The 23,526-nt window shown below is 41.3% G+C and overlaps 2 protein-coding genes across 9 annotated transcripts in view; one reads left to right on the top strand and one right to left on the bottom strand.

Annotated features, from left to right (window-relative positions):
* MLH1 (mutL homolog 1) overlaps positions 1-19,087 on the bottom strand; it is a 54,397-nt gene extending 35,310 nt beyond the window's left edge. For 2 of the 7 annotated variants that reach the window (XM_011981916.1, XM_011981917.1), the window contains exons 1-8: positions 18,757-19,087; positions 15,697-15,787; positions 12,052-12,150; positions 8,620-8,693; positions 6,108-6,180; positions 4,430-4,521; positions 2,005-2,047; positions 1,769-1,857 (exon numbers count right to left, since the gene is read on the bottom strand). In XM_011981916.1, the coding sequence (XP_011837306.1) occupies positions 1,769-1,857; positions 2,005-2,047; positions 4,430-4,521; positions 6,108-6,180; positions 8,620-8,693; positions 12,052-12,150; positions 15,697-15,787; positions 18,757-18,872 (677 nt within the window). In that variant the 5' untranslated portion in view covers positions 18,873-19,087. Of the gene's footprint in view, positions 1-1,768; positions 1,858-2,004; positions 2,048-4,429; positions 4,522-6,107; positions 6,181-8,619; positions 8,694-12,051; positions 12,151-15,119; positions 15,262-15,696; positions 15,788-18,530; positions 18,645-18,756 lie in introns of those variants that run through there. The other 5 variants (XM_011981922.1, XM_011981918.1, XM_011981919.1 and 2 more) reach the window with 5 other exon arrangements.
* Positions 18,955-23,451, top strand: EPM2AIP1 (EPM2A (laforin) interacting protein 1). Of its 2 annotated transcripts, XM_011981925.1 has the most exons (2): positions 19,313-19,386; positions 19,522-23,451. In XM_011981925.1, exons 1-2 carry the CDS (start codon positions 19,345-19,347, stop codon positions 21,166-21,168), a joined length of 1,689 nt encoding a protein of 562 aa, XP_011837315.1. In that variant the 5' UTR covers positions 19,313-19,344; the 3' UTR covers positions 21,169-23,451. The 2 variants fall into 2 exon arrangements, with proteins under 2 accessions (XP_011837314.1, XP_011837315.1); XM_011981924.1 differs by having other exon boundaries at positions 18,955-23,451.
* The last annotated feature ends 75 nt before the right edge of the window (positions 23,452-23,526 follow it).

The raw sequence follows: 23,526 nt of genomic DNA, 5'->3' as shown, positions 1-23,526 counted from the left end.
CCATCCTACTCGGTCAGTGTTTTCAAGCACCTGTGCTATGCGCCAGGTACTGCTCTAATTGCTAAAACAGAACAATGAGTCCAAGCTCTGAGACCTTATTTTGCTGAAACTTGAATGTATCTTAGTAAACAAATCCCAAAGATGAGATTCCAAGAACTTATCTCCGCTGAATTACTTGCTATACCGAATAGCACCACAATGTGGTTCTACAGTGTGTGTTGTTCCCAGGAGTGTCTATTGGGGAGGGAAGGTTAATAGGTGAAAAAGAGGTCCTCAGACAAGCAACACTTATTTCTGTCTGGAGACCTTCCGAAGAACTGGTCCCTGTCTGGAAAGCTCTACTCTTAACCTATTGGTACCTAGTTAATTCTATTTATCCTTCATATTTCAAAAATTATTTCTTTCAAAGAACCTTCTCTAATGATCCCTTTCTCTGACCCTACAGAGTTTCCCATTATGTCCTTTATTTTTCCAGTGAGGCATCAAGGACAATCTGCTAATGAATGGCATAATTATTTCATGTGTCTTTCCAACTGAAAAGTCAGCTGAGGGCAAGCATCATTTCTTCTTTATTCACTACTATATCCCTACCATATAGCAAAATACCCAGGAAATAGCAGACATTCAATAAGGGTTTGCCGAATGGCTGGTGGAAGCTTTTTATGCAGTAATGTGTGGTCTGAGTGTCTTCAACGGAGGGTATGGCTTGTAGCACTTCCCATACACACTGAACCAGCAACTCTTTTTTCTCAAAATGCCTCAAGAAGCTAGTGTTCTGGAAGCCTGCTTTGGGAACTGCTGCTCTAGAGGATTTCTAAACTTGTACAATCCCTAAGATTTCCTAACAACTAATTCTGATCTTAAAATCTAGTTAAAGAAGCTCTGAAAAGTTACACTGTACAAGCAGAGCTCTCCCTTCGCTCTGGGAGCAGTTTTAAAAAACTAATTCATTCGCGATTAGAATGAAAATAGTAAATTAAAAGCAAACTAATTGTTCCTTAGTCGGTTTAGCTCAAAGAATAAAAAATTTGTCCTTCAAAGTAGAAACTGGGCTCTGGGATGACTGCTGCTGCTTTTCAGATTTCTGGGAAAAATGAAGTCAGGAGCTGTCTCATCCATATACCTCCCATATATGGAAGGGTCTCAGTATTTTTCCCCTCAGATTATGACATAGGCACTTTGGGCTTTATAAAGTCCTGAGACAGCTAGGAATCTATGATGGAAATGGTGGTTTTTATATGCAGAGAGGAGCACTATGAGGAATCCATAATGCAAGCACCTTCCCCTCTTATGCTTTTCTTGAAAATGAAGATTTAGTGAGACAAATCTAGTCTTCAAGGGCAGGAAATACTTTATTTGTCTTTATATCCCTAACTTCTAGCACAAAGTCTGGAATATGAGAGGCAATTAATAAACGTTGAATGATAAATAAGTGAAATCCTAAAGTGATGATACTGGAAATACAAGGAAAAGAAGGAGCATTGGAGGATAAAATAATTCTACTACACTACAAATATTTTCAAGACTAAGACCTTGAAAGAACACGATTCACGCCACAGCATCTAGAAGATTACATGCACCCAGAAAGTGTCGATTACATGAAATAAGAACTCCATTAACAAATCTGAAGCGTAAAACAAGCCTGTGTATTTGACTAAAGCAAATTCTTAAGGCAGGTACTATCTTGAAAGGTTCCAAAATAATGTGATGGAATGATAAACCAAGATAAGAAATGTAAAAGATTTTTTTATATAGGTTATCGACATACCGACTAACAGCATTTCCAAAGATGGAGCGAATATTGTCCACAGTTGAGGCATTGGGTAGTGTCCTAACATCAGCTACTGTCTCTCCCTGCTGATAAACAAACAGCAGAAGACACAAGGATTTATTGTCTCACGGTTGAGACTGAAAACATCATAACCTTATCTCCACCAGCAAACTATTAAAAATCCCTTCTTCTTTTCATAAAACAAAACCATCCCCCATAAACCAATAACTTACTTTTTTAACTGAGAAACTAATGCCTGCATTGTGTATTGAATACCTGGAAAAGAAAAACAAAAGAGTAAGAAAAAAGTTGCCAAAAACACACACTAGATGGCAGAGGCCCCTTTTAGTTAAATAAGTTGCTGGAGTTGAGTAATCTAAACAAAGGTGCACATAAAGAAAAATATCTTCATACAGCCTATTAATATTTTACCCACAGAAAAATAAACCAGCAGAAACTTCATAGAGATATAAATGCTAAATGTGACTGAATCAAAACACAGGCTCCTCTCTGCTTTTATAGGTTGCTGATAGAATCCAGGATATCACACCACAATCTCTTTTTTATTTATTTTTATTTATTTTTGAGACAGAGTTTCACTCTTGTTGCCCAGGCTAGAGTGCAATGGCACGATCTCGGTTCACTGCAACCTCCACCTCCTGGGTTCAAGCGATTCTCGTGCCTCAGCCTCCCGAGTAGCTGGGATTATAGGCGCCTGCCACTAGGCCCAGCTAATTCTTTTTGTACTTTTAGGGTTTCACCATGTTGGCCAGGCTGGTCTCAAACTCCTGACCTCAGGTGATCTGCCCGCCTCGGCCTCCCAAAGTGCTGGAATTACATGCGTGAGCCACCACATTTGGCCCACAATCTTTTCACTTTCAGTTTTATTTTCAGAGTGTCCCAAAGGTCTGGTTTGCCTCAAGGACATCTTGAGAAGCTAGCTCTAACAAGCCCTGCTTTTACTCTCTCTCAGAGCCCTCAATACGCCCTCCTCACTGACTTCTTCCTGCCCCTGGGTCTTATTCCAGTATCTCCCAACCTTTTCTTGGTTGGCAGTCATTTATTTCTCTTTTCTCTACGGAGCTTGTGAAGGGAAGGATTGTGCCTAGCAAAATGCATTTAAGTAACAATGTTTCACTTTACCACACCTAGAACCAAAACAGTCAACTAGAACTCCTTTATTTTTAGGAGGTAATGAATATTCTGACACTGATTTATAAAATTTCAAGAAAAAGCAAAGACACTTAATGTATAAACCTGTGTCATTTTATTGAGGTGAAATGTTTGACTCATTTTAGATTTTTTTAGAAATACTGAAAAATGGGCCAGGTGCGGTGGCTCATGCCTGTAATCCCAGCACTTTGGGAGGCCGAGGCGGGCAGATCATCTGAGGTCAGGAGTTCGAGACCAGCCTGACCAACATGGAGAAACCCCATCTCTACTAAAAACACAAAATTAGCCAGGCATGGTGGCATATGCCTGTAATCCCAGCTACTCGAGAAGGCTGAAGCAGGCAAATCGCTTGAACCTGGGAAGCAGAGGTTGCGGTGAGCTGAGATCACACCATGGTACTCCATCCAGCCTAGGCAACAAGAGTGAAACTCTGATTCAGAAAAAAAAGAAATACTGAAAAATGGTCAGGCGTAGTGGCTCACGCCTGTAATCCTAGCACTTTAGGAGGCTGAGGTAGGTGGATCACCTGCGGTCAGGAGTTCGAGACCAGCCTGACCAATATGATTAAACCCCCTCTCTACTAAAAAGAAAAAAAAAATAGCTGGGCATGGTGGCATGTGCCTGTAATCCCAGCTACTCGGGAGGCTGAGACAGGAGAATCGCTTGAACCCAGGAGGCAAAGGTTGCAGTGAGCCGAGATTGCACCATTGCACTCCAGCCTGGGCAACAAGAGCAAAATTCTGTCTCAAAATACATATATATATAGAGAGAGGTGAAATGTTTGACTCATTTTAGATTTTTTTAGAAATATATATATATTATATATCCCAATCAATGATATGTGGGTTCGGAGAGCCTATACTGAAGCCATCTGTACCATCTGTACCAGCAGAGTAAGTTTGTCATGGATATAATGTTTTCATCTGTCCTGAATCCCTTCTCCTTTTTCTGGTAACAGCCTCTCAAAGGGTAGTTACCCTTTGGGAAACTACCTCTATTCCATTCTATTTGATATGCACCCTTAATAAGACTGCCAATCAAGAACCTTCTCCCCATAGATATGGGCACATGATCATCGAATGCACTGTTAGTAAACTGACTCCAGAGCAAAGTCAGGAAAAGAATAAAAACAACTGGTGTACAGTAATGACATTAAGTCCCAGAGGCACCCTGGTTCTTATTCTCTCCAAGGGGCAACTGCACACACTTCATGTTGTAACTCAGCCTTCCACTAAATTTCTTTTTAGCTCAAGTTGGCTAGAGTCAGTTTGTTTTGCGGCCATCAAAGAGCTCTCATTGATCTAAAGACCAACTGCTCTTTCCTGGGGAGATGAGAGAAAGTGCAAAATTGGTGGCTAAACCTTGACCAGAAACTAGTTTTACTTTTCACCATCTAGCTCAGCAACTGTTCACAATTTATGAACACTAGAACATATTACCTTGGTGACAAATCTCAGAGACCCACTCCCAGATTTTGGACTGTACCTGCCAACAATTTCCAAAATTTTCCCATATTCTTCACTTGGATTTTTTAAAGCTTTTCTCCTCGTGGCTATGTTGTAAAAAAGGTCCTCCACCTGCACAGAAGATCGATTTTTCTTGTAAAATCATAGAAGTATATGAAAATACAACCCAAGATGTCCTAGCAAAAGTTAGGTCTTAAGATAGTGAATCCAATTATATTTACCAACAGCTCAGTTCTAAGAACTGACTGAGGCCAGGGATAACACAGCATTAACAGAAGAATTAAAGGACATTTTTCCTGCCTCCCACATTCATTCACTGATTTCTCAACTACGCACTGGGGGCTATCTGTGTGTCAGGGTCTTTGCTTTGTGCAGAAAATATGAAGACAAAGCATGATCTTGCTCAGAAGAGTACATGATTTAGTGGGACACACATGTAAATACAAACATGAGCCAGGCATGGTGACGCATGCCTGTAATCCCAGCTACTCAGGAGGCTGAGGCAGGACAACTGCTTGAACTCAGGAGGCAGTGACTGCGGTGAGCTGAGATCATGCCACTGCACTTCTGCATGGGCAACAGACTGAGACTTTTGTCTCAAAAAAAAAAAAAAAAGATATTTTTCAAGCTAATAATAATCACAAAATTTCTTAGATCATTTGAAGTTCTTGGAAATCACACTGTGGTCACTGTGGTATAAGATCTCTCTCTTTTTTTTTTTTTTTTTTTTGAGACCATGTCTCACTCTTGTTGCTCAGGCTGGAGTGCAAGGCCGCGATCTCGACTCACCACAACCTCCGCCTCCCGGGTTCAAACAATTCTCCTGCCTCAGCCTTCCTGAGTAGCTGGGATTACAGGCATGCGCCACCACACCTGGCTAATTTTGTATTTTTATTAGAGATGAGGTTTCTCCATGTTGGTCAGGCTGGTCTTGAACTCCCGACCTCAGATGATCCGCCCGCCTTGGCCTCCCAAAGTGCTAAGATTACAGGTGTGAGCCACTGTGCCCAGCCCAAGATCTCTCTTAACATGTATTGCAAAACACACATTTTTTTCTGCCTCCTGCCTGCCTCGTCACACCTAGGATTAGGCAGGTTACAGTGGACTTCGAGAAGATATGCTCTAGATGGGACTTGGGTGGAGGGGCAGGATGCATAACATGACAGCAGGGTGCTTTGTGGAATCACAGAAGGGAAAGAGACCAACTTGAGGCACTATACATAGACAGCATGATGGACTTTCTCCCAGCTAATGATACAGTCATATGTCTCATCAGACACCCTTTAAGTCAAGAGGGCAAGTATTCTTTGCTTCATTTGATAGATGAGAAAACTGGGGTTAAGGGATGTTAAGTGACTTGCCTCTGGACGTACAACCATTGAGTGACAAGGCTGGGCTCTAACCCACACCTCTGGAGTCAAGCTTAATCTTCTTTCAATGCCAACTACCCTGCCATTGATTTTTGCCATCCCAGTAAAGAATCTCCTAGCCCTTAAAAAAGACGAGGTCGCAGGCTGCCATGCCACAAAAGCCAATAGTCATTTATCTTGCTTAGAGGATGATATCTTGGGATCTCCATTGACTAGTGCAAATTCATTTTATTATTACCCTGAAAACTCAGAGACAATTTTAATTTTTATTCCAATATTTATACAAACAAAGCTTCAACAATTTACGCTCCCATGTACCATTCTTACCGTGATCTGGGTCCCTTGATTGCCAGCACATGGTTTAGGAGGACCTTTCAGTTTTCCATCTGAGTAACTTGCTCTAATGAGAAAATATAAGAAATTAATATCCAGTAGAGAGACAGATACTAATCCCAAGGGAAAAAAGAAAACCATACCAACAACAGATTAAAATATAGCCATATTATACATTGTCTTAATTATTTATCATTTTCCTGTTTATTTCTCCACTACTTCCATAATCATTTGAATTTGATTTTTTTTTTTTTTGAGATGGAGTTTTGCTCGTTTCCCAGGGTGGAGTGCAATGCCGCAATCTCAGCTCACTGTAACCTCCGCCTACCAGGGTTGAAGAGATTCTTCTGCCTCAGCCTCCCAAGTAGCTGAGATTACAGATGCCCACCACCACACCCAGCTAATTTTGTATTTTTAGTAGAGACGGAGTTTTACCCTGTTGGTCAGGCTGGTCTCGAACTCCGAGATACGCCTGCCTCGGCCTCCCAAAGTGCTGGGATTACAGGCATGAGCCACCACACCCAGTCCTTGAATTGGATTTTTAAAAATATCTGTTTTTCTAGCAAATGTTCCTATTTACTTGCTATCCTAAGCTACCAAACAATGGTTTTGCCACTGCCTAAGTTAACAGTAAAATTTTCCAGTAATTCTGCAATTATTTATTGAAGAGCTACCATGTGTCAGGTCTGTGGAAGCCCTGGTAATAAAGAAAGGTCTTGGGGCCGGGCGTGGTGGCTCATGCCTGTAATCCCAGCACTTTGGGAGGCCAAGGGGGGTGGATCACGAGGTCAGGAGATCAAGACCATCCTGGCTAACACAGTGAAACCCCATCTCTACTAAAAATTCAAAACATTAGTGGGACATGGTGGCGGGTGCCTATAGTTCCAGTTACTCAGGAGGCTGAGGCAGGAGAATGGCGTGAACCCAGGAGGCAGAGCTTTCGGTGAGCCAAGATCGCACCACTGCACTCCAGCCTGGGTGACACAGGGAGACGACGTGTCAAAAAAAAAAAATTAAATTAAAAAAAAAAGAAAGCTCTTCATCTAGTGATGCGTAGACTTTTTACCTAACTGTAGACCAACATGCTAAGTGATCTAGAGAAGGGTCCACTCAGCCTGGGGTGGGAGTGAGGGTGAGTAAAAGCATCCCAGAGAGCCGGCAATTCACCTGTTCTTTAGAGAGGAATGGTTTCAGGTGGACACAGCAGGAAAGACCATCCAGGAAGGCAAAAACAAAAATGAAAGCATAGAGGCTTTAGAATACATGGCAGCTGGGAATAGGTAGAGAGAAGGGGCTGGAAAGGCAGACTGAGAGCACATTGGAAGGGGCTGGTTGCCAAGATAATGAGTCTATAATCTAGGTTATCTAGGAAGGCATTAACTCACAACTCTCTCTTCAGTTAGTGACAGGGGATTCTAATATTATCAGCCCATCTAGATCTAGGGCAATTATAATTCACACAGAGTCAGACGCCCCTAGCATTAATGTTATGTACTCTGAAATTTCCACCTTCCATTACTTCACACATTTATCTGTTGAGGAAGACTGAGAAACAGACAGAACTATCCTTTGTTGAAGATATTTTCCCTTTTTTATTTATTTATTTTTTAAGGGTGGAGTACAGTGGTGTAATCATAGCTTGCTGCAGCCTCAAACTGCTGGGCTCAAGCAATCTTCCTGCCTCTGGAGTAGCTAAGACTACAGATGTGCATCACCATACCCAACTAATTTTTTAAAAATTTTCTGTAGAGACGGGGTCTTGCTCTGTTTCCCAGGCTGGTCTCAAACTGACTTCAAGCAATCCTCCCACTTCAGCCTCCCAAAGTCACAGGCAAAGTCACTATAACCAGCCTATTTTCCCTTTTAATCTACAAACAATCTGAGTGATTTTTAAAAATTATCTTTTTTTTGGCATGAATTAGGTACTCCCACCAGTCTTCAACTAGTGAATGGCCAGTGCTTATAAAAACAAAGGTGCGATTTTGTTATCCTGAATCCCATTTTTGTTCTGTTTCAAGGCCATTCATCAGCTTCTGAAAACTGTGCCAGCATAACAGACAGAGAGCAGCTACTTGTGGGAAGGCAAACCAGCACAGGCATACACAGGTGGTGGGAGCTGGTGGCTCAGGAGCCAGCTAAGGAAACATGAACCTTTAGCATCCCAGCCACAGCCCTCTAATCAGTCCAAAGCAATACCCCAACTGAAGGGCAAAGGGGCAGAAATTACATTAGCAGCTACCATTTACTTAGAACACCTATGTGTAACAGACACCTTGCTAGGCACTTGTAATACATTATATCATATCTTTTAAGAATCCATGAAGTAAGAGTATTACCTAATAATCATCGTCGTGGATTATCAATTTATCAATAGGGAGAAAAGAAAACGTACCCAAGATCTCTGCCAAAAAAGATAACACTGGTGTTGAGGCAGGATTACTCTGAGATCCAGGCAAAAAATACATTCAGGATGAATATATATGAGTAAAAGAAGTCAGTACTATACCTGTATGCACACTTTCCATCAGCTGTTTTTGTTGTAATAGTAACATGAGCCACATGGCTTATGCTGGCCAAAGCCTAAGGAAGAAAAGAAAATAGACTGAAAGAAAAACTCACTGCTGGGTCACCCACTGTCACCTCATCAAAGGGAGAGGTTATCTGAACTGCCTCTTCCATTTTTTATTAATATGTGGCAATGAGAAGCACTTTGCTCACTTTGATGACATGCTGAAAAAAAAATGATCAAACAATCTGCAGCATAATTACTAGAACAAGTGAAAAATATGTATTAAAAAGTCCAAAACATTAATGTGTTAATAAGCAATTGTGTTCAGGTGGTAGAACTATAGGCATGTTTAATAATATTCTCAATGAAGTGTCTTCTAGTACTTTTCAAAACTTGCCTTCAGAAGTGGGTAAAGGAATCACTCCAAATAGATAGTGTTTTACGTTGTTACTCAAAACTGCTTTATATAAGCAATTATTCATTTAGAAATGTAAATTTGAAATTATGCTATTAAGACAAAACAAATTTTAAAAACCCATGACCATTTTTCCCCTTTATAACCAAGATTGGTCTCTCAGACCTTTGGAATCTGTATCTTTTTTCACAAGAAGGATATTACAGTATGTAAAGGTGTAACTCAGGAACTGTGCTATGATGGGGTCTGTGTGACAGCATCTCATTAGACAGTAAATACAGCTGTGGCAAGTTCAGTTCATTGAAAGGCACATGGGTCAGTCTCAGAGATCACCAGGTTCTAGCTGGATTTTCCTGGTTTATGTAATTGAGCTAATTTGCACCATTAAAAAACATAAGGCTGGGCGCAGTGGCTCACGCCTGTAATCCCAGCACTTTGGAAGGCCTAGGTGGGTGGATCACCTGAGGTCAGGAGTTCAAGAAGTGCCTGGCCAACATGGTGAAATACCAACTCTACTAAAAATACAAAAATTAGCCAGCTGTGGTGGCATGTGCCTGTAATCCGAGCTACTTGGCAGGCTGAGGCAGGAGAATCACTTGAACCTGGGAGGCAGAAGTTGCAGTGAGTGGAGATTGTGCCACTGCACTCCAGCCTGGGCAACAGAGTGAGACTTCGTCTCAAAAAAAAAAAAAAAAAAGTAAATGATTTTGAGACCTGTATAAGGAAAGACATGAAAATGCAGAGTAGAACACAACATCACACCAGGAAGACAGACTGCCATTACACACGGCACAGCAGATGGTCCTGCTGCTTCAGAGGCCTCTTCCCCAGCAGTGGAGCCAAGTGGACAGGGGCACAGACTCTGGAGTCAAACTGCCTAGTTTCTAATTCCCACTTTGCCATTTTCTAACTGTGTCCTCTGGCCACGTTTCCCTCATGTAAAACTGGGTAACAGCAGAACCTCTGTACAGTTACTGTCAGGAGTAAGAGTTAATACAAAGTGCTGAGAACCATGGCTGGTACACAGAAATCCCTCAATAAATCTTCCCTGTGTAATTACAGTGAAATAATAGCCACAAAGATAACCTACAGCTAGGCGAAGACTCCAGGAGGCCATGGGCTTGGAAAATGACCCAGGTAGCTGCAAGGCCAAAATGAAACTGCCTTCCTAGAGTTTGATCTAAGGTATCCTTAAAATCAGGGGCAGTCTCAGTGTAAACCAAGTCTTGGAAATTGTCCCTTCTTGGAATAATCAAGTGGTCACTGTGAGTAAGACGATACATGAGACCACCCTAGTTTGCTGTAAATTGATCTAAATTACAGAGACTGAATCACACCTGCCTTTTACTTTTTAAAAATTAAAGTAATACATGTATATGATAAAAAAATTCAAACTACTGAAAGGCCAAAAATGAAAAGTAATAGCCTCTTTGACTGCCCAACCCCATCTTCACTTTCATTCCCTTAAAATAACTACTGTAAAATAGTTTCTCTGGTCCCCTGGAACCTCCATAGAGAAACACAGCCCTGCCAAAACCTTGATTTTAGCCTAGTGAGGCCTAGTAAGACCCATATCTTCTGATCTCCAGAACGGTAGAATGATTAATTTGTATTGTTTAATGCCACTAAATTTCTGGAAATTTTTTGACAGCAACAGGAAACTAATACAGTTTTTTAAATATATATATATATTTTTTACCAAGGAATGTTATTTCTATAAATTTATCCTTAGGAAACAATTAAACGAAACACAGTATACCTATAAGAACACTCATCAGAACCTTAAACAGGGCCAGATGCAGTGGCTCATGCCTATAACCCCAGCACTTTGCAAGGCCAAGGCAGGCAGATCACTCAAGGTCAGGAGTTTAAGACCAGCCTGGCCAACATGGCCAAACCCTGTCTCTACTAAAAATACAAAAATTAGCCAGGCATGGTGGTGCGCGCCTGTAATCCCAGCTATTCAGGAGGCTGAGGCAGAAGAATAGCTTGAACCTAGAAGGTGGAGGTTGCAGTAAGCTGAGATCATGTCACTGCACTCCAGCCTGGATAATAGAGCAAGACTCTGTCTCAAAAAAAAAAAAAGAAAACAAAAAACAAGAATCTTAAACAGGAAAAAAAGTCAAAGAGCATAAATATTCAACAGGAAACTAAACCAACTATAGTACATACAGATAACAGAATACTATGTAGCCATTAAAACCTAGATAGGCCTATATTTACTGGGTAGAAAGATATCCATGAGGAAGTGAGTCACAAAATATAAGATCATATTTTATCCTTTTATATTTTAATCTGTTTTCTAAATCATATACTCCTATGATATGTCATATAATTTTACCCACAAATACTTTAGGATATATCTTAAAAGATAAGGACTCAAAAAAAACCCCACGACAATATTTTTATACTAAGATAATTCATAATTTCTCCTTAATGACATCAAATAGTCAACCTGTATTCAAATATTTGTCTCAAAAAAAAATGTTGTGTAGTTTGCTCCATCAAGATTTAGGTAAGAGTCATACACTGGACCAGGTTCATATGCCCCTTAAATGTCTTTTAATCTACAGGTTCTCTACTCCTTTCTCTACTCTTTTTTTCTCTGCCGTCTATCTGTTGAAGGGAACAAGTCTTTTTTCATGTAGTCTCCCAATCTCAGAATTATTTACCACCTTCCTTGTCTCTTATATTTTTCACATATTGGTACTTAGATCTAAGTAATGATATGATTCACATTTGATTTTTTCACAAGAAAACTTCATCGGTGGTATTGGGTACTTCCATCAAGAGACATATAATATTAGAGGTCTCTGTAGGTAAAATAGTTTATTTATGAACAATTCTCCATCTTAGAAAGTTAAAAGTTCACTAACTTTGTTCAGATTTGCATACATTTAACAAGCAAAAGGTACCAAACCTTATTTATCTATGTTGAGAAATAGATACTAACAAATGACAGACAATGTCATCACAGGAGGATATTTTGCACATTTCTTGAATCTTTAGCTTACCTCACCTCGAAAGCCATAGGTAGAAATACTGGCTAAATCCTCAAAGGACTGCAGTTTACTCGTAGTGAACCTTTCACATACAATATCCAGATCTTCTTTCTGTTAGATACCAAAAAGATGAATAAATAATTATGTTACTCATTTTTCCAAATCTTTTTGAATTCCCATTTTCTTGATTTAATCCAGGAAAAAAAATCTTCTTAGAAGAGCTTTTTTTCTTTTTTCTTTTTCTTTTTTTTTTTTTTTGAGACAGAGTTTGTGTCACCCAGGCTGGAGTGCAGTGATGAGATCTCAGCTCGCTGCAACCTCCACCCCCCAGGTTGAAGCAATTCTCACGTCTCAGTCTCCCGAGTAGCTGGGATTACAGGTATGTACCACCATGCTCGGTTAATTTTTTCTTGTATTTTTAGTAGAGATGGGGTTTCGCCATGCTGGAGATGCTGGTCTCAAACTCCTGACCTCAAATGATCTGGCTGCCTTTATCTCCCAAAGCGCTAGGATTACAGGCATGGGCCACCACATCTGACCTAAATTTCTTATATTTTTAGTGGAGATGAGGTTTCATCATGTTGCCCAAGCTGGTCTCAAACACATGAGTTCAAGTGATTTACCCACCTCAGCCTCCCAAAGTGCTGGGACTATAGGTGTGAGCTACCATGCTCAGCCTGAGAAGAGCTTTAAAATTAGCAGTAACTTCCTTGTTTGGAATCCAGAATACCACACTGTCCTGGTGTTCCTCCTTTCTTACTAGGTGGCTCCTTCTCAGTCACTGCTGTTTCTGCCTCATGTCCTCACTTCTTGACATCAGAGTCACCCAAGACTCCGTCCTTGGACCTCTTCTCTATCTACACATACTCTCTTGATTATCTCATTCAGTCTCAGGGCTTTTTGTTGTTTGTTTAATTGACAAGCTTCTTTATTAGAAATCTCCGGCCGGGCACGGTGGCTCACGCCTGTAATTACAGCACTTTGGGAGGCCGAGGTGGGCAGATCGCGAGGTCAGGAGATCGAGACCATCTTAGCTAACACGGTGAAACCCCGTCTCTACTAAAAATACAAAAAATCAGCCAGGCACGGTGGCAGGTGCCTATAGTTCCAGCTACTCAGGAGGCTGATGCAGGAGAATGGTGTGAACCCAGGAGTGGGCGGAGGTTATGGTGAGCCGAGATCGTGCCACTACACTCCAGCCTGGGCAACAGTGCAAGACTCTGTCTCAAAAAAAATTTTAAAAAATCTCCAGGGTTGGTCGCAATGGCTCATACCTATAATCCCAGCACTTTGGGAGGCCTCGGCAACAAAGCAAGGCCTTATTTCTACAAAAACAAAAATAAAAATAGCCAGGCATGGTGGTGTGCACCTACAGGTACTACTTCAGCTGGCTGAGATGAGAGAACTGCTTTAGCCCAGGAGTTTACGGTTACAGTGAGCTATGCTTACACTACTGCACTCCAGTGTGGGCAATAGAGTGAGATCCTGCCTCTAAAAAAGGGGAAAAAAAAATTCTAATTTTTTAAAATTGCAGTAAAATACATGTACCAGAAAATTTTCCATCCTAACCATTTTTAAATGTACCGTTCTGTGGCATTAACTATATTCACACTGCTGTGTAACTATCATTATGATCCATCTCCAGAATTTTTTCATTTTCCCCAAACGGAAACTCTGTACCCATTAAACAATAATTTCCATTCTCCCCGCTCCCCCTGGCCCTTGACAATCACCACTCTACTGTCTCTATGAATTTGACTACTCTAGGAACTTCATAAGAGGAATCACACAATATTTGTCCTTTAGTGACCGACTTATTTAACTTAAGATGATGTCTTCAAGGTTCATATATGTTGCAACATGTGTCAACATTTTCTTTCTATTTAAGGCTGAAATTATTCCATTTTGTTTATCCATTCATCCACAGATGGATGCTTAGGTTGCTTTCACCTTTTGGCTACTGTAAATAATGTTGCCATGAATATGAGTGTACAAATATCTGCTTGTGTCCCTTCTTTTGGGAATAACTCAGAAGTGGAATTATTTGATCATATGATAATTCTGTTTAATTTTTTGAGGAATCGCCACAGCATTTTCCATAGCACCCTGCACTATTTTACATTCCCACTAGCAATACACAAGAATTCCAGTCTCTACATCCTTGCAAACACTTGTTTTTGTTTTTGATAATAGCCATCCTAATAGGTATGAAGTGATATCTCACTGTGGTTTTTATTCATTTTCCTAGTGACTAATGATGTTGAGTATCTTTACAGGTGAGTCTCAAAGCTTTTTTTTTTTTTTTGAGATGGAGTTTCGCTCTTGTTGCCCAAGCTGGAGTGCAATGGCACAATCTCGGCTCACTGCAACCTCCGCCTCCTGGGTTCAAGTGATTCTCCTGCCTCAGCCTCCCGAGTAGCAGGGATTGCAGGCATGTGCCACCATACCCGGCTAATTATGTATTTTTAGTAGAGATGGGGTTTCTCCATGTTGGTCAGGCTGGTCTCGAACTCCCGACCTCAGGTGATCTGCCTGCTTTGGCCCCCCAAAGTGCTGGCATTATAGGCATGAGCCACCGCGCCCAGCCTTCTTGTGGCTTTTAATACCTTTACAATGCAGACAACCACCAAATATTCATCCCTAAATCTCCACCCTGCACTCCAAACTCACATAAACATCCAACTAACAGGCATCTTAAATTGAACATGCCCCAAAATGAACTTCTGATCTCTCCGAAAATCTGCTTCTTTCATAGTCTTTCCCATCTTAGTAAATGGCAACTCCTTCTTCCATTTACCAGACCAAAACCTTGAAATCATTCCTGATTCCTCTTTCTCTCACAACCTATATGAGCAAATTCTGAGAGCTTTGCCTCCACAATCAACCCAGAATCTCACTGCTTCCTACATCTTTACTGCGACCAAGCAGTCTGCAGGACAGACTGCTTCTGCCCTGTCCTGCTATTTTCCACACAGAAAGACAAAGGATTTTTTTAAAAAAACTCACCACACCACGCAACCTCTGCTTAAAACCCTCTAATAGTATCCCACCATATTCAGAAAAAAAGCTAAAGATTTTACCTTGGCCCACAAGGATTTACATGTTCTCACTTAGACCTCATCTATTACTCTTTCCTTTTCAGCCTCTAGACAAACTGGCCTCCTTCATAGTCCTTTAACACGTCAGGTATGCTTCCATTTAATAGTCTTTGCATATATTATTCTGTATGCCAATACCTTTAGGTAGCCTCACAATTTGCTCCTTGACTTCCACCGGTCCCTCAAATATCACATCCACATGGAAGCCTTCCTGAACCACTCAATTTAACTGCACCCTTTCCAGCTTGCACACTATCTTCCTCCCCGCTTTAGTCTTCTCCACAGCACTTAATGCTATCTGACATACTATTTATTATACCCATTTTGTCTCCCATCACTATAATGTAAGCATCAGAAAAGATTTTAATCTATTTTATTCACTGCCACATCCCCTGAACAGTGCCCAGCAAAGAATAGGTACTCAATAAGTATTTATTGTTGGTGTTGAACTTTTCAATGAAAAAATCCCATCTGCAAAAGCCTAGTTTCCAGAACAGAGAAAGGTCCTGCCTCTTCCATGAAGTGCGCAAACATCCTGCTACTTTGAGGTTTTACTTACCCTGATCCCAGTGCCATTGTCTTGGATCTGAATCAACTTCAGGCCTCCCTCTTTAACAATCACTTGAATACTTGTGGATTTTGCATCTAAACTGGCAAATCAAACACAAAATAATTTATCAGTCTGCAACTACTCTAATGTACATATTTTAATATGAGCCAAGCAATGATAACAAACTCCAAACAAATACAATAGTGCCTCATTAACATGTTTTTCCTTTGTCTTACAGGCTCATACACTGTATGAGTTTACACACTGTGTGAGAGAGGGAACAGACGGCACAGCAACCATCATTTCCAATAGGACATTCAGCATTATTTCTGTTCCTCTAGGAAAGACAGCAAGAAGTTAAAAATAGATTTCTTTTGGCAGATGCCTCTTCTTAACTAATTTTACTTTTACCTGAACTTTATTCAGCCTCAGGTTCCTTAGTGACTCTAATAAAATGTCCCTAAAAGATACAAATTCTGAACGATTTTCTCTACTATTCCCTTTTATATTTATGATGCAGGTTAGAAAAAAACAGTAATGCAGAAAGTTAATAAATCTTTAGGAAGTCAATCAATTTTTTGGCCAGGGGCAATGGCTCACGCCTGTAATCCCAGCATTTTGGGAGGCCAAGGCGGGTGGATCACCTGAGGTCAGGAGTTCGAGACCAGCCTGACCAACATGGAGAAACCCCATCTCTCCTAAAAATACAAAAGTAGCCGGGCATGGTGGCACATGCCTGTAATCCCAGCTACTTGGGAGGCTGAGGCAGGAGAATCACTTGAACCCAGAAGGTGGAGGTTGCGATGAGCTGAGATCACACCATTGCACTCCAACCTGGGCAACAAGAACAAAACTCCATCTCAAAAAAAAAAAAAAAGAAAAAAAAAGAAGTCAATACATTTTTTGTGCTTTCAAAGAGTAGCCTACAAGCATAGACCACCTGCTAGAGAAAACAAATTTTCTATCATGGGCTGCACGAGAAAGAGTTATCTCTTCCCCACATAGACAATTCTTTATTCAGAAACAATAGGCTGGGCATGGGGGCTCATGTCTGTAATCCCAGCACTTTGGGAGGCCGAGGTGGGCGGATCACCTGAAGTCAGGAGTTCAAGACCTGGCCAACATGGCAAAACCCCATCTCCACTAAAAATAAAAAAATTAGCCGGGCGTGGTTGTGCACGCCTGTATTCCCAGCTACTTTGGAGGTTGAGGCAGGAAGATCGCTTGAAACCAGGAGGCAGAGGTTGCCGTGAGCCAAGATCACACCACTGCACTCAGCCTGGGCAACAGAGTAAGACTTCATCTTAAAAAAAAAAGAAGGAAGACAATAAGTTACTGAAACATTATAGACCCTTCTCATGGGCCCCTGTATTGAAGTTGTATTAGTCAGCTCAACTTATATATTAAAAAGAGTATAGCTGGACTCCATATAAAAATCTCCACTTGAGCCAGGCGCGGTGGCTCACGCTTGTAATCCCAGCACTTTGGGAGGCCGAGGTGGGTGGATCACCTGAGGTCAGGAGATCGAGACCATCCTGACTAACATGGTGAAATCCTGTCTCTACTAAAAATACAAAATTAGCCGGGCATGGTGGCACATGGCTGTAATCTCAGCTACTCGGGAGGCTGAGGTAGGAGAATCACTTGAACCCAGGAGGTGGAGGTTGCGGTGAGCCGAGAGCGTGCCATTGCACTCCAGCCTGGGCAATAAGAGTGAAATTTCATCTCAAAAAAATATACAATAATCCAAAAAATTAGCCAGGCGTGGTGGCACACGCCTACAGTCCTAGCTACTCGGGAGGCTGAGGCAGGAGAATCTCCCTTGAACCCGTGAGGCAGAGGTTGCAGTCAGCTGAGATCGCACCACTGCACTCCAGCCTGGGTGACAAAGTGAGACTCCAACTCAAAAAAATAAAATAAAATAAAATAAAAAATCTCCACTTAAGGAATTAATTACAAGCCACCAAGCTAGTACGTTCAGTTTTGTTTTACAGTATTCTGGCACAGTACAATAATAGGCCCAGTTGTTCTGTCATTCATTCTAACATAGTAGAAACAAATGCAAGTCTGCCACTGCTTCTGTTACTACTATTACAAGTGAAAAGAAGAAAACATTCCCCCATTTCTTGTTCCTTCTTTCATCTACCTTCCAATTCTCTTCCTTTCCTTCAGTGGTCCTTTCTACCCACTGTTCTTTCAGTCCCATTGCCCTGAATAGTTTATACTTTCACAATAAATCCCTCTAGAAACCTACCACTCCTAACTGAAGCATTCTTTTTTCTATTAATATGCGGACTTCACTAACATCAACTGATTTTAACAAAATGATCTGACATAACGTTTAGGTGTATTTTGGGCATGTCTTTTTGGAAGTTTATAGTCCACACTCACTTTTCCTTCCACGTTTCAAATTTCTTCCCTGCACATTTTTTGTGACAGTTATAAGCTTCAAAATCCACGGATGACCCATGAAATCTGGTATCTTCGAATTGCGCCCTCCCAAGTAAAGGACAGGAAAACACTAAGTGGGGTCACTAATCTAACAATAGGGTAATCAGAAGTCAAGCCCAGAGTGCATCAGCCTGTCCTAAAACTACAAACGATTTGTTTTGAATGAAACTCAAAATGAATTGTGCCTTTGGATGTGTACAGATGATTTCTGGAATGAATGAAAAGCAAGAAAACAGTAACGCAGTATACTCTGAAAAAAAGGTTTTTTTCCCCATCCTAAGCTTTTACACATCTTTCAACTTTGCATCTTCTGCATACCATCATTTTAAATTAAGTGGCTTCCTTAGTTAACGGTACCATTACGACAACACTGAGTATATTTCTCCACTTGCACTCCAAACAACCCTTAAAAGGTCTCGCGAGAGCGGTAAAGAAAACACACGGTTTGTGGAAAGGGAGAAGGCCTGACTGTCACGTCACGGAACCCCGCGGCCTCCGCCGTTGTGGGCATGCGCTGTACATGCTTCTGCTCGGGCAAGGAGGCGTGTCCGCACCATTGAAAGGAGCGACCCGTTACGTCGTAGCCCTTAAGTGAGCCCGGCTCGACTCCCTCCGTACCAGTTCTCAATCATCTCTTTGATAGCATTAGCTGGCCGCTGGATAACCTCCCCCGCCGCGATGCGGTTCACCACTGTCTCGTCCAGCCGCCGAATAACCCCTGCCACGAACGACATTTTGGCGCCAGCGGAGTCTAGGAAACGTCTAGATGCTCAACGGAAGTGCCTTCAGCCAATCGCCTCAGTGCTTCGTGCTCACGTTCTTCCTTCAAGCTGTAGCTTACGCCGCCCAGACCCACCCTCAGCGGCAGCTATTGATTGGGCAGCTTGAATGCCAGTCAAATTTCTCAACTCTGTGGGTTGCTGGGTCTCCTCGTCCCTCCCTGAAGCGGTTGCTGCCCGCTACCTAGAAGGATATGCGCTTGCGCATTAGAGAGATCACTGTCCGCTCTTCCTATTGGTTCGTTTTTGGAGCTCGGAGAATACGAAATATCCAGCCAATAGGGACAGAGATTCCGGAGCTGGGTTTGTGTGCCTCCGCTGAGGTGATCTGTCGCAGAGCGGAGGAGGTGCTTTGGCGCTTCTCAGGCTCCTCCTCTCCCCTTGCGGCCTTTCTAACGTTGGCCCTGGTCTTGTGGCCTCCCGCAGAATGTGGATGACGCCCAAAAGAAGCAAGATGGAAGTCGATGAGGCTCTAGTTTTCCGGCCCGAGTGGACCCAGCGTTATTTGGTGGTGGAGCCTCCGGAGGGCGACGGGGCCCTGTGCCTGGTCTGTCGCCGCCTCATCGTAGCTACCCGCGAACGCGACGTCAGGCGCCACTACGAGGCTGAGCACGAATACTACGAGCGGTATGTGGCAGACGGCGAGCGCGCGGCCCTGGTGGAGCGTCTGCGTCAGGGCGACTTGCCCGTGGCCTCGCTCACTCCTGAAGAGAGAGCTGCTCGTGCAGGCCTCGGGCTCTGCCGCCTCTTGGCCTTGAAGGGTCGCGGCTGGGGTGAGGGGGACTTTGTATACCAGTGTATGGAGGTATTGCTGAGAGAGGTACTGCCCGAGCATGTAAGCGTCTTGCAAGGCATTGACTTATCTCCAGAGATCACAAGGCAGAGGATCCTGAGCATTGACGAGAATCTACGCAGCCAGCTTTTTAACCGAGCCAGGGACTTTAAAGCCTATTCTCTTGCCTTGGACGACCAGGCTTTTGTGGCCTATGAGAACTACCTCCTGGTCTTTATCCGCGGGGTAGGCCCTGAGCTGGAGGTGCAAGAAGATCTTCTGACCATAATCAACCTGACTCATCATTTCAGTGTTGGTGCGCTCATGTCGGCAATCCTAGAGGCCCTGCAGACAGCAGGGCTTAGCTTGCAGAGAATGGTTGGACTGACTACGACCCATACTTTGAGGATGATTGGTGAGAACTCAGGACTCGTCTCATACATGAGAGAAAAGGCTGTAAGCCCCAACTGTTGGAATGTGATTCATTATTCAGGATTTCTTCACTTGGAACTGTTGAGCTCCTATGATGTAGATGTTAATCAGATCATAAATACCATATCCGAATGGATAGTTTTGATTAAGACCAGAGGCGTTAGGCGACCTGAATTTCAGACTTTACTAACTGAATCTGAATCAGAGCATGGCGAAAGGGTTAATGGACGATGTCTGAACAATTGGCTTAGGAGAGGGAAAACTTTAAAACTAATATTCTCTCTAAGAAAAGAACTGGAAGCTTTCTTGGTTTCAGTAGGGGCAACAACAGTCCACTTCTCAGACAAACAATGGCTTTGTGACTTTGGCTTCTTGGTAGACATTATGGAACACCTTCGAGAACTCAGTGAAGAATTAGGAGTTAGTAAAGTCTTTGCTGCTGCTGCCTTTGACCATATTTGTACTTTCGAAGTTAAGCTGAATTTATTTCAAAGACATATTGAGGAAAAAAATCTAACAGACTTTCCTGCCCTCAGAGAAGTTGTTGATGAGCTAAAACAGCAAAATAAGGAAGATCAAAAAATATTTGATCCTGATAGGTATCAAATGGTGATCTGTCGTCTACAAAAAGAATTTGAGAGGCATTTTAAGGACCTCAGGTTCATTAAAAAGGACTTAGAACTTTTTTCAAATCCATTTAACTTTAAACCTGAATATGCACCTATTTCAGTGAGGGTGGAGCTGACAAAACTTCAGGCAAACACTAATCTTTGGAATGAATACAGAATCAAAGACTTGGGGCAGTTTTATGCTGGATTGTCTGCTGAATCTTACCCAATTATCAAAGGGGTTGCCTGTAAGGTCGCATCCTTGTTTGATAGTAACCAAATCTGCGAAAAGGCTTTTTCATATTTGACACGAAACCAACACACTTTGAGTCAGCCGTTGACAGATGAGCATCTCCAAGCCCTGTTTCGGGTTGCCACAACTGAAATGGAGCCGGGTTGGGATGATCTTGTGAGAGAAAGAAATGAATCTAATCCATAAGACTTTAATTCTACAAGAATTTAATTCTAAAAGCAAAAATCGGTTTGCGTTTTCAAGTTTACTAATTTGGATTGTGAGAAAGTACCAAGTACCAGCCGTCCAAACTGATCACAATTAAAATTCTGACAGTTGCCTTTTTTTTTCATCTCAAATGGCAGCATGGGACTGAAACATGAGAATGCCACCTTTTTTAAAACTTAGTTTAATGACAAAGTCGTTGTCTTTTATGATATAGTTAATTTTAAAGAGATTTAGTATTAATGTGAGTTGAATTTGCGGTCTGTTTTTTAGGTGTTCTGAAGATATATGCCAAAAATTTCAGCTCTTGTTTTAATGGAGTGTTAAAATTCTGATTCATATAGTCTTAAATTATCAACTCTTTAAATGTGCTTTTGAACCAATTTGCAGAAACTCACATAGCAAGTTCATAAGTTTCCGAAAAGGAAGATGATACATACAGTGGAGGTGTTTTGTAACTATCAAAATGTTTGAGACTCTTTTTTAAACATTTCTGAGTCCGAAGGTAATACTGACAAATTTCTTCCCTCTTCCCTCCCCATCACCCACCTCAGTGATACTGACATTACTGATAGAGGAAGTCATTAGAATCATTTTTAAGTTGCTGATATAGGAGATTTCCTGCAATTTGGAGATAAGACTAATTATTGGGGGTTTTCCTTGGATTTTTTTTTATAACTAGGGGCTATTTTATCAGCTTGCCTATTAAAGGACTATGGTAAGTATAGAATCTTAATGGTTGCCAGTTAGTAATTATTTTTTTTTTTTTACTGTAGACACAAGTTTGGCCCTATCAAAAAGGATGAGGAAAAAAGATTTTTGCACTCCGGGATTAGGAGGTGTGAGATGTTTTAGCTTTTTTGTCTTATCTGCGTGGATGTTGCTGCTGTATTTAAAAAAATCCTGCTTAAAGTAAACACTTTGTTTTAAAATGATACAGTATCAGATTTTTTTAGATGCTAGAAATGGATTCTAAAATTTGGAACTGTGGAACACGTTCTATATTTAAGATAGCACACAAGTAGAAATATTTAAAAGCAGTCTTATTCACAGATTTCAATAATTCTGTATTTCCATTAAGATAATCTGCTTTGTGCCAAAACGGTAGTTTCTAAACCTCTGTTAACCGTGAAAAGGCAATCTTAAAGTTTGCTATGTAAAACTAATTATAAACAGGACCCAACTTATATTCATAGATCCTCTCAAGTATTATACAGTTTAAAAATTATTGTTCCAAAGTCCTGTCTTAACTATTGAAACACCTTCCAGCAAATTCAAGGAACCAGGCTACAACTAAGAATTTAGATGGAATTGATGTCTGGGCAATTAAAATAAATGCCATAAGAGCCTGAAAACCAAAGTTGTGCCAGTGGCTTTCAAATAGAGGCAGTAACCTGTCCTTCCAGAGGATGCTGAGAAATGTGTAGGGGCACTTTTTTGGTTGTCATATTTACTCGGGGCTTCTGTTGGCATTTAAGGCTAAAGACACTCATGCCCTTCAGTGCATGGGACAGCCTGGCACAATGAAGAATTATCCCTCCCAAAATGTAGATTATTTCAAGGGATAGGGCACTTTACCATTAGAAGCAAAATTAAAAGTGCAAGGTGGACAAACTGACAGAATACTACATAGGAGAGACTAATTCCAACCTTCTAAATTTGGCTGGTAAAGTACAATAAAGGCATTGATAAGTTCTGTTAGCTCACAGTAGCACCTGTAAATTGGGAATTAATAATTGAATCAGATTTAAGGGCTCTGTCCTGTTATACATATTTAAGGCAGAAAAAAATTGTATATCGATTAGGTACTTATCAAGAATGATCAAGCTGAGATTTTGGTTAATGGAGTAAGCTTACATATCTAGAAAAAAAACATAGTGGGAAAACGGAAAAAAAAAAAAAAATTTGCAGGTAATTTCCCACGGCAGAGCTTTATTACTTGAGAGAAAGATTGGAAGACCTGAAAGCCACTTCCGCTTTCTAACACCAGTTCCTTAAATATTGAAATCTTGTACATTTTGTGAAATTCTACTATGTTTTGCTTAAGGTGTTAATAAAATTAGTTTGTATCGTATAGTCATTGAGTGAGGGGGAGATATAAGCCAAGGATTTTAAATTGACCCTTAGCTATAGAGAATTTGCTATAAGCTAGTCTTGTTTGTAGAAAAAAAAAAGTGTATTTTCGTGTTTTCTGTATTAAGTAATTCTGTAACTGCATGGCAGTTTTGTTTTTGTTTTTGTTTTTATAAATACAGTTGTTACTGGTCCTGTTGTAGCAGTGAATATAGTTAAAATAAGTACCTTTTAAAAAAAACGGTAATCGGCCGGGCGCGGTGGCTC

The sequence above is a fragment of the Mandrillus leucophaeus genome, unplaced genomic scaffold (genome assembly GCF_000951045.1).
Source record: "Mandrillus leucophaeus isolate KB7577 unplaced genomic scaffold, Mleu.le_1.0 Scaffold231, whole genome shotgun sequence".
In the NCBI taxonomy this organism is placed as follows: domain Eukaryota; kingdom Metazoa; phylum Chordata; class Mammalia; order Primates; family Cercopithecidae; genus Mandrillus; species Mandrillus leucophaeus.
The sequence above is the reverse complement of the archived record's forward strand: the minus strand, read 5'-3'. Positions and strand labels throughout refer to the sequence as shown.

What these genes read in the sequence shown, in the direction of transcription:
- EPM2AIP1 (XM_011981924.1), top strand. Translation starts at nt 19,345, where the DNA reads ATGTGGATGACGCCCAAAAGAAGCAAGATGGAAGTCGATGAGGCTCTA.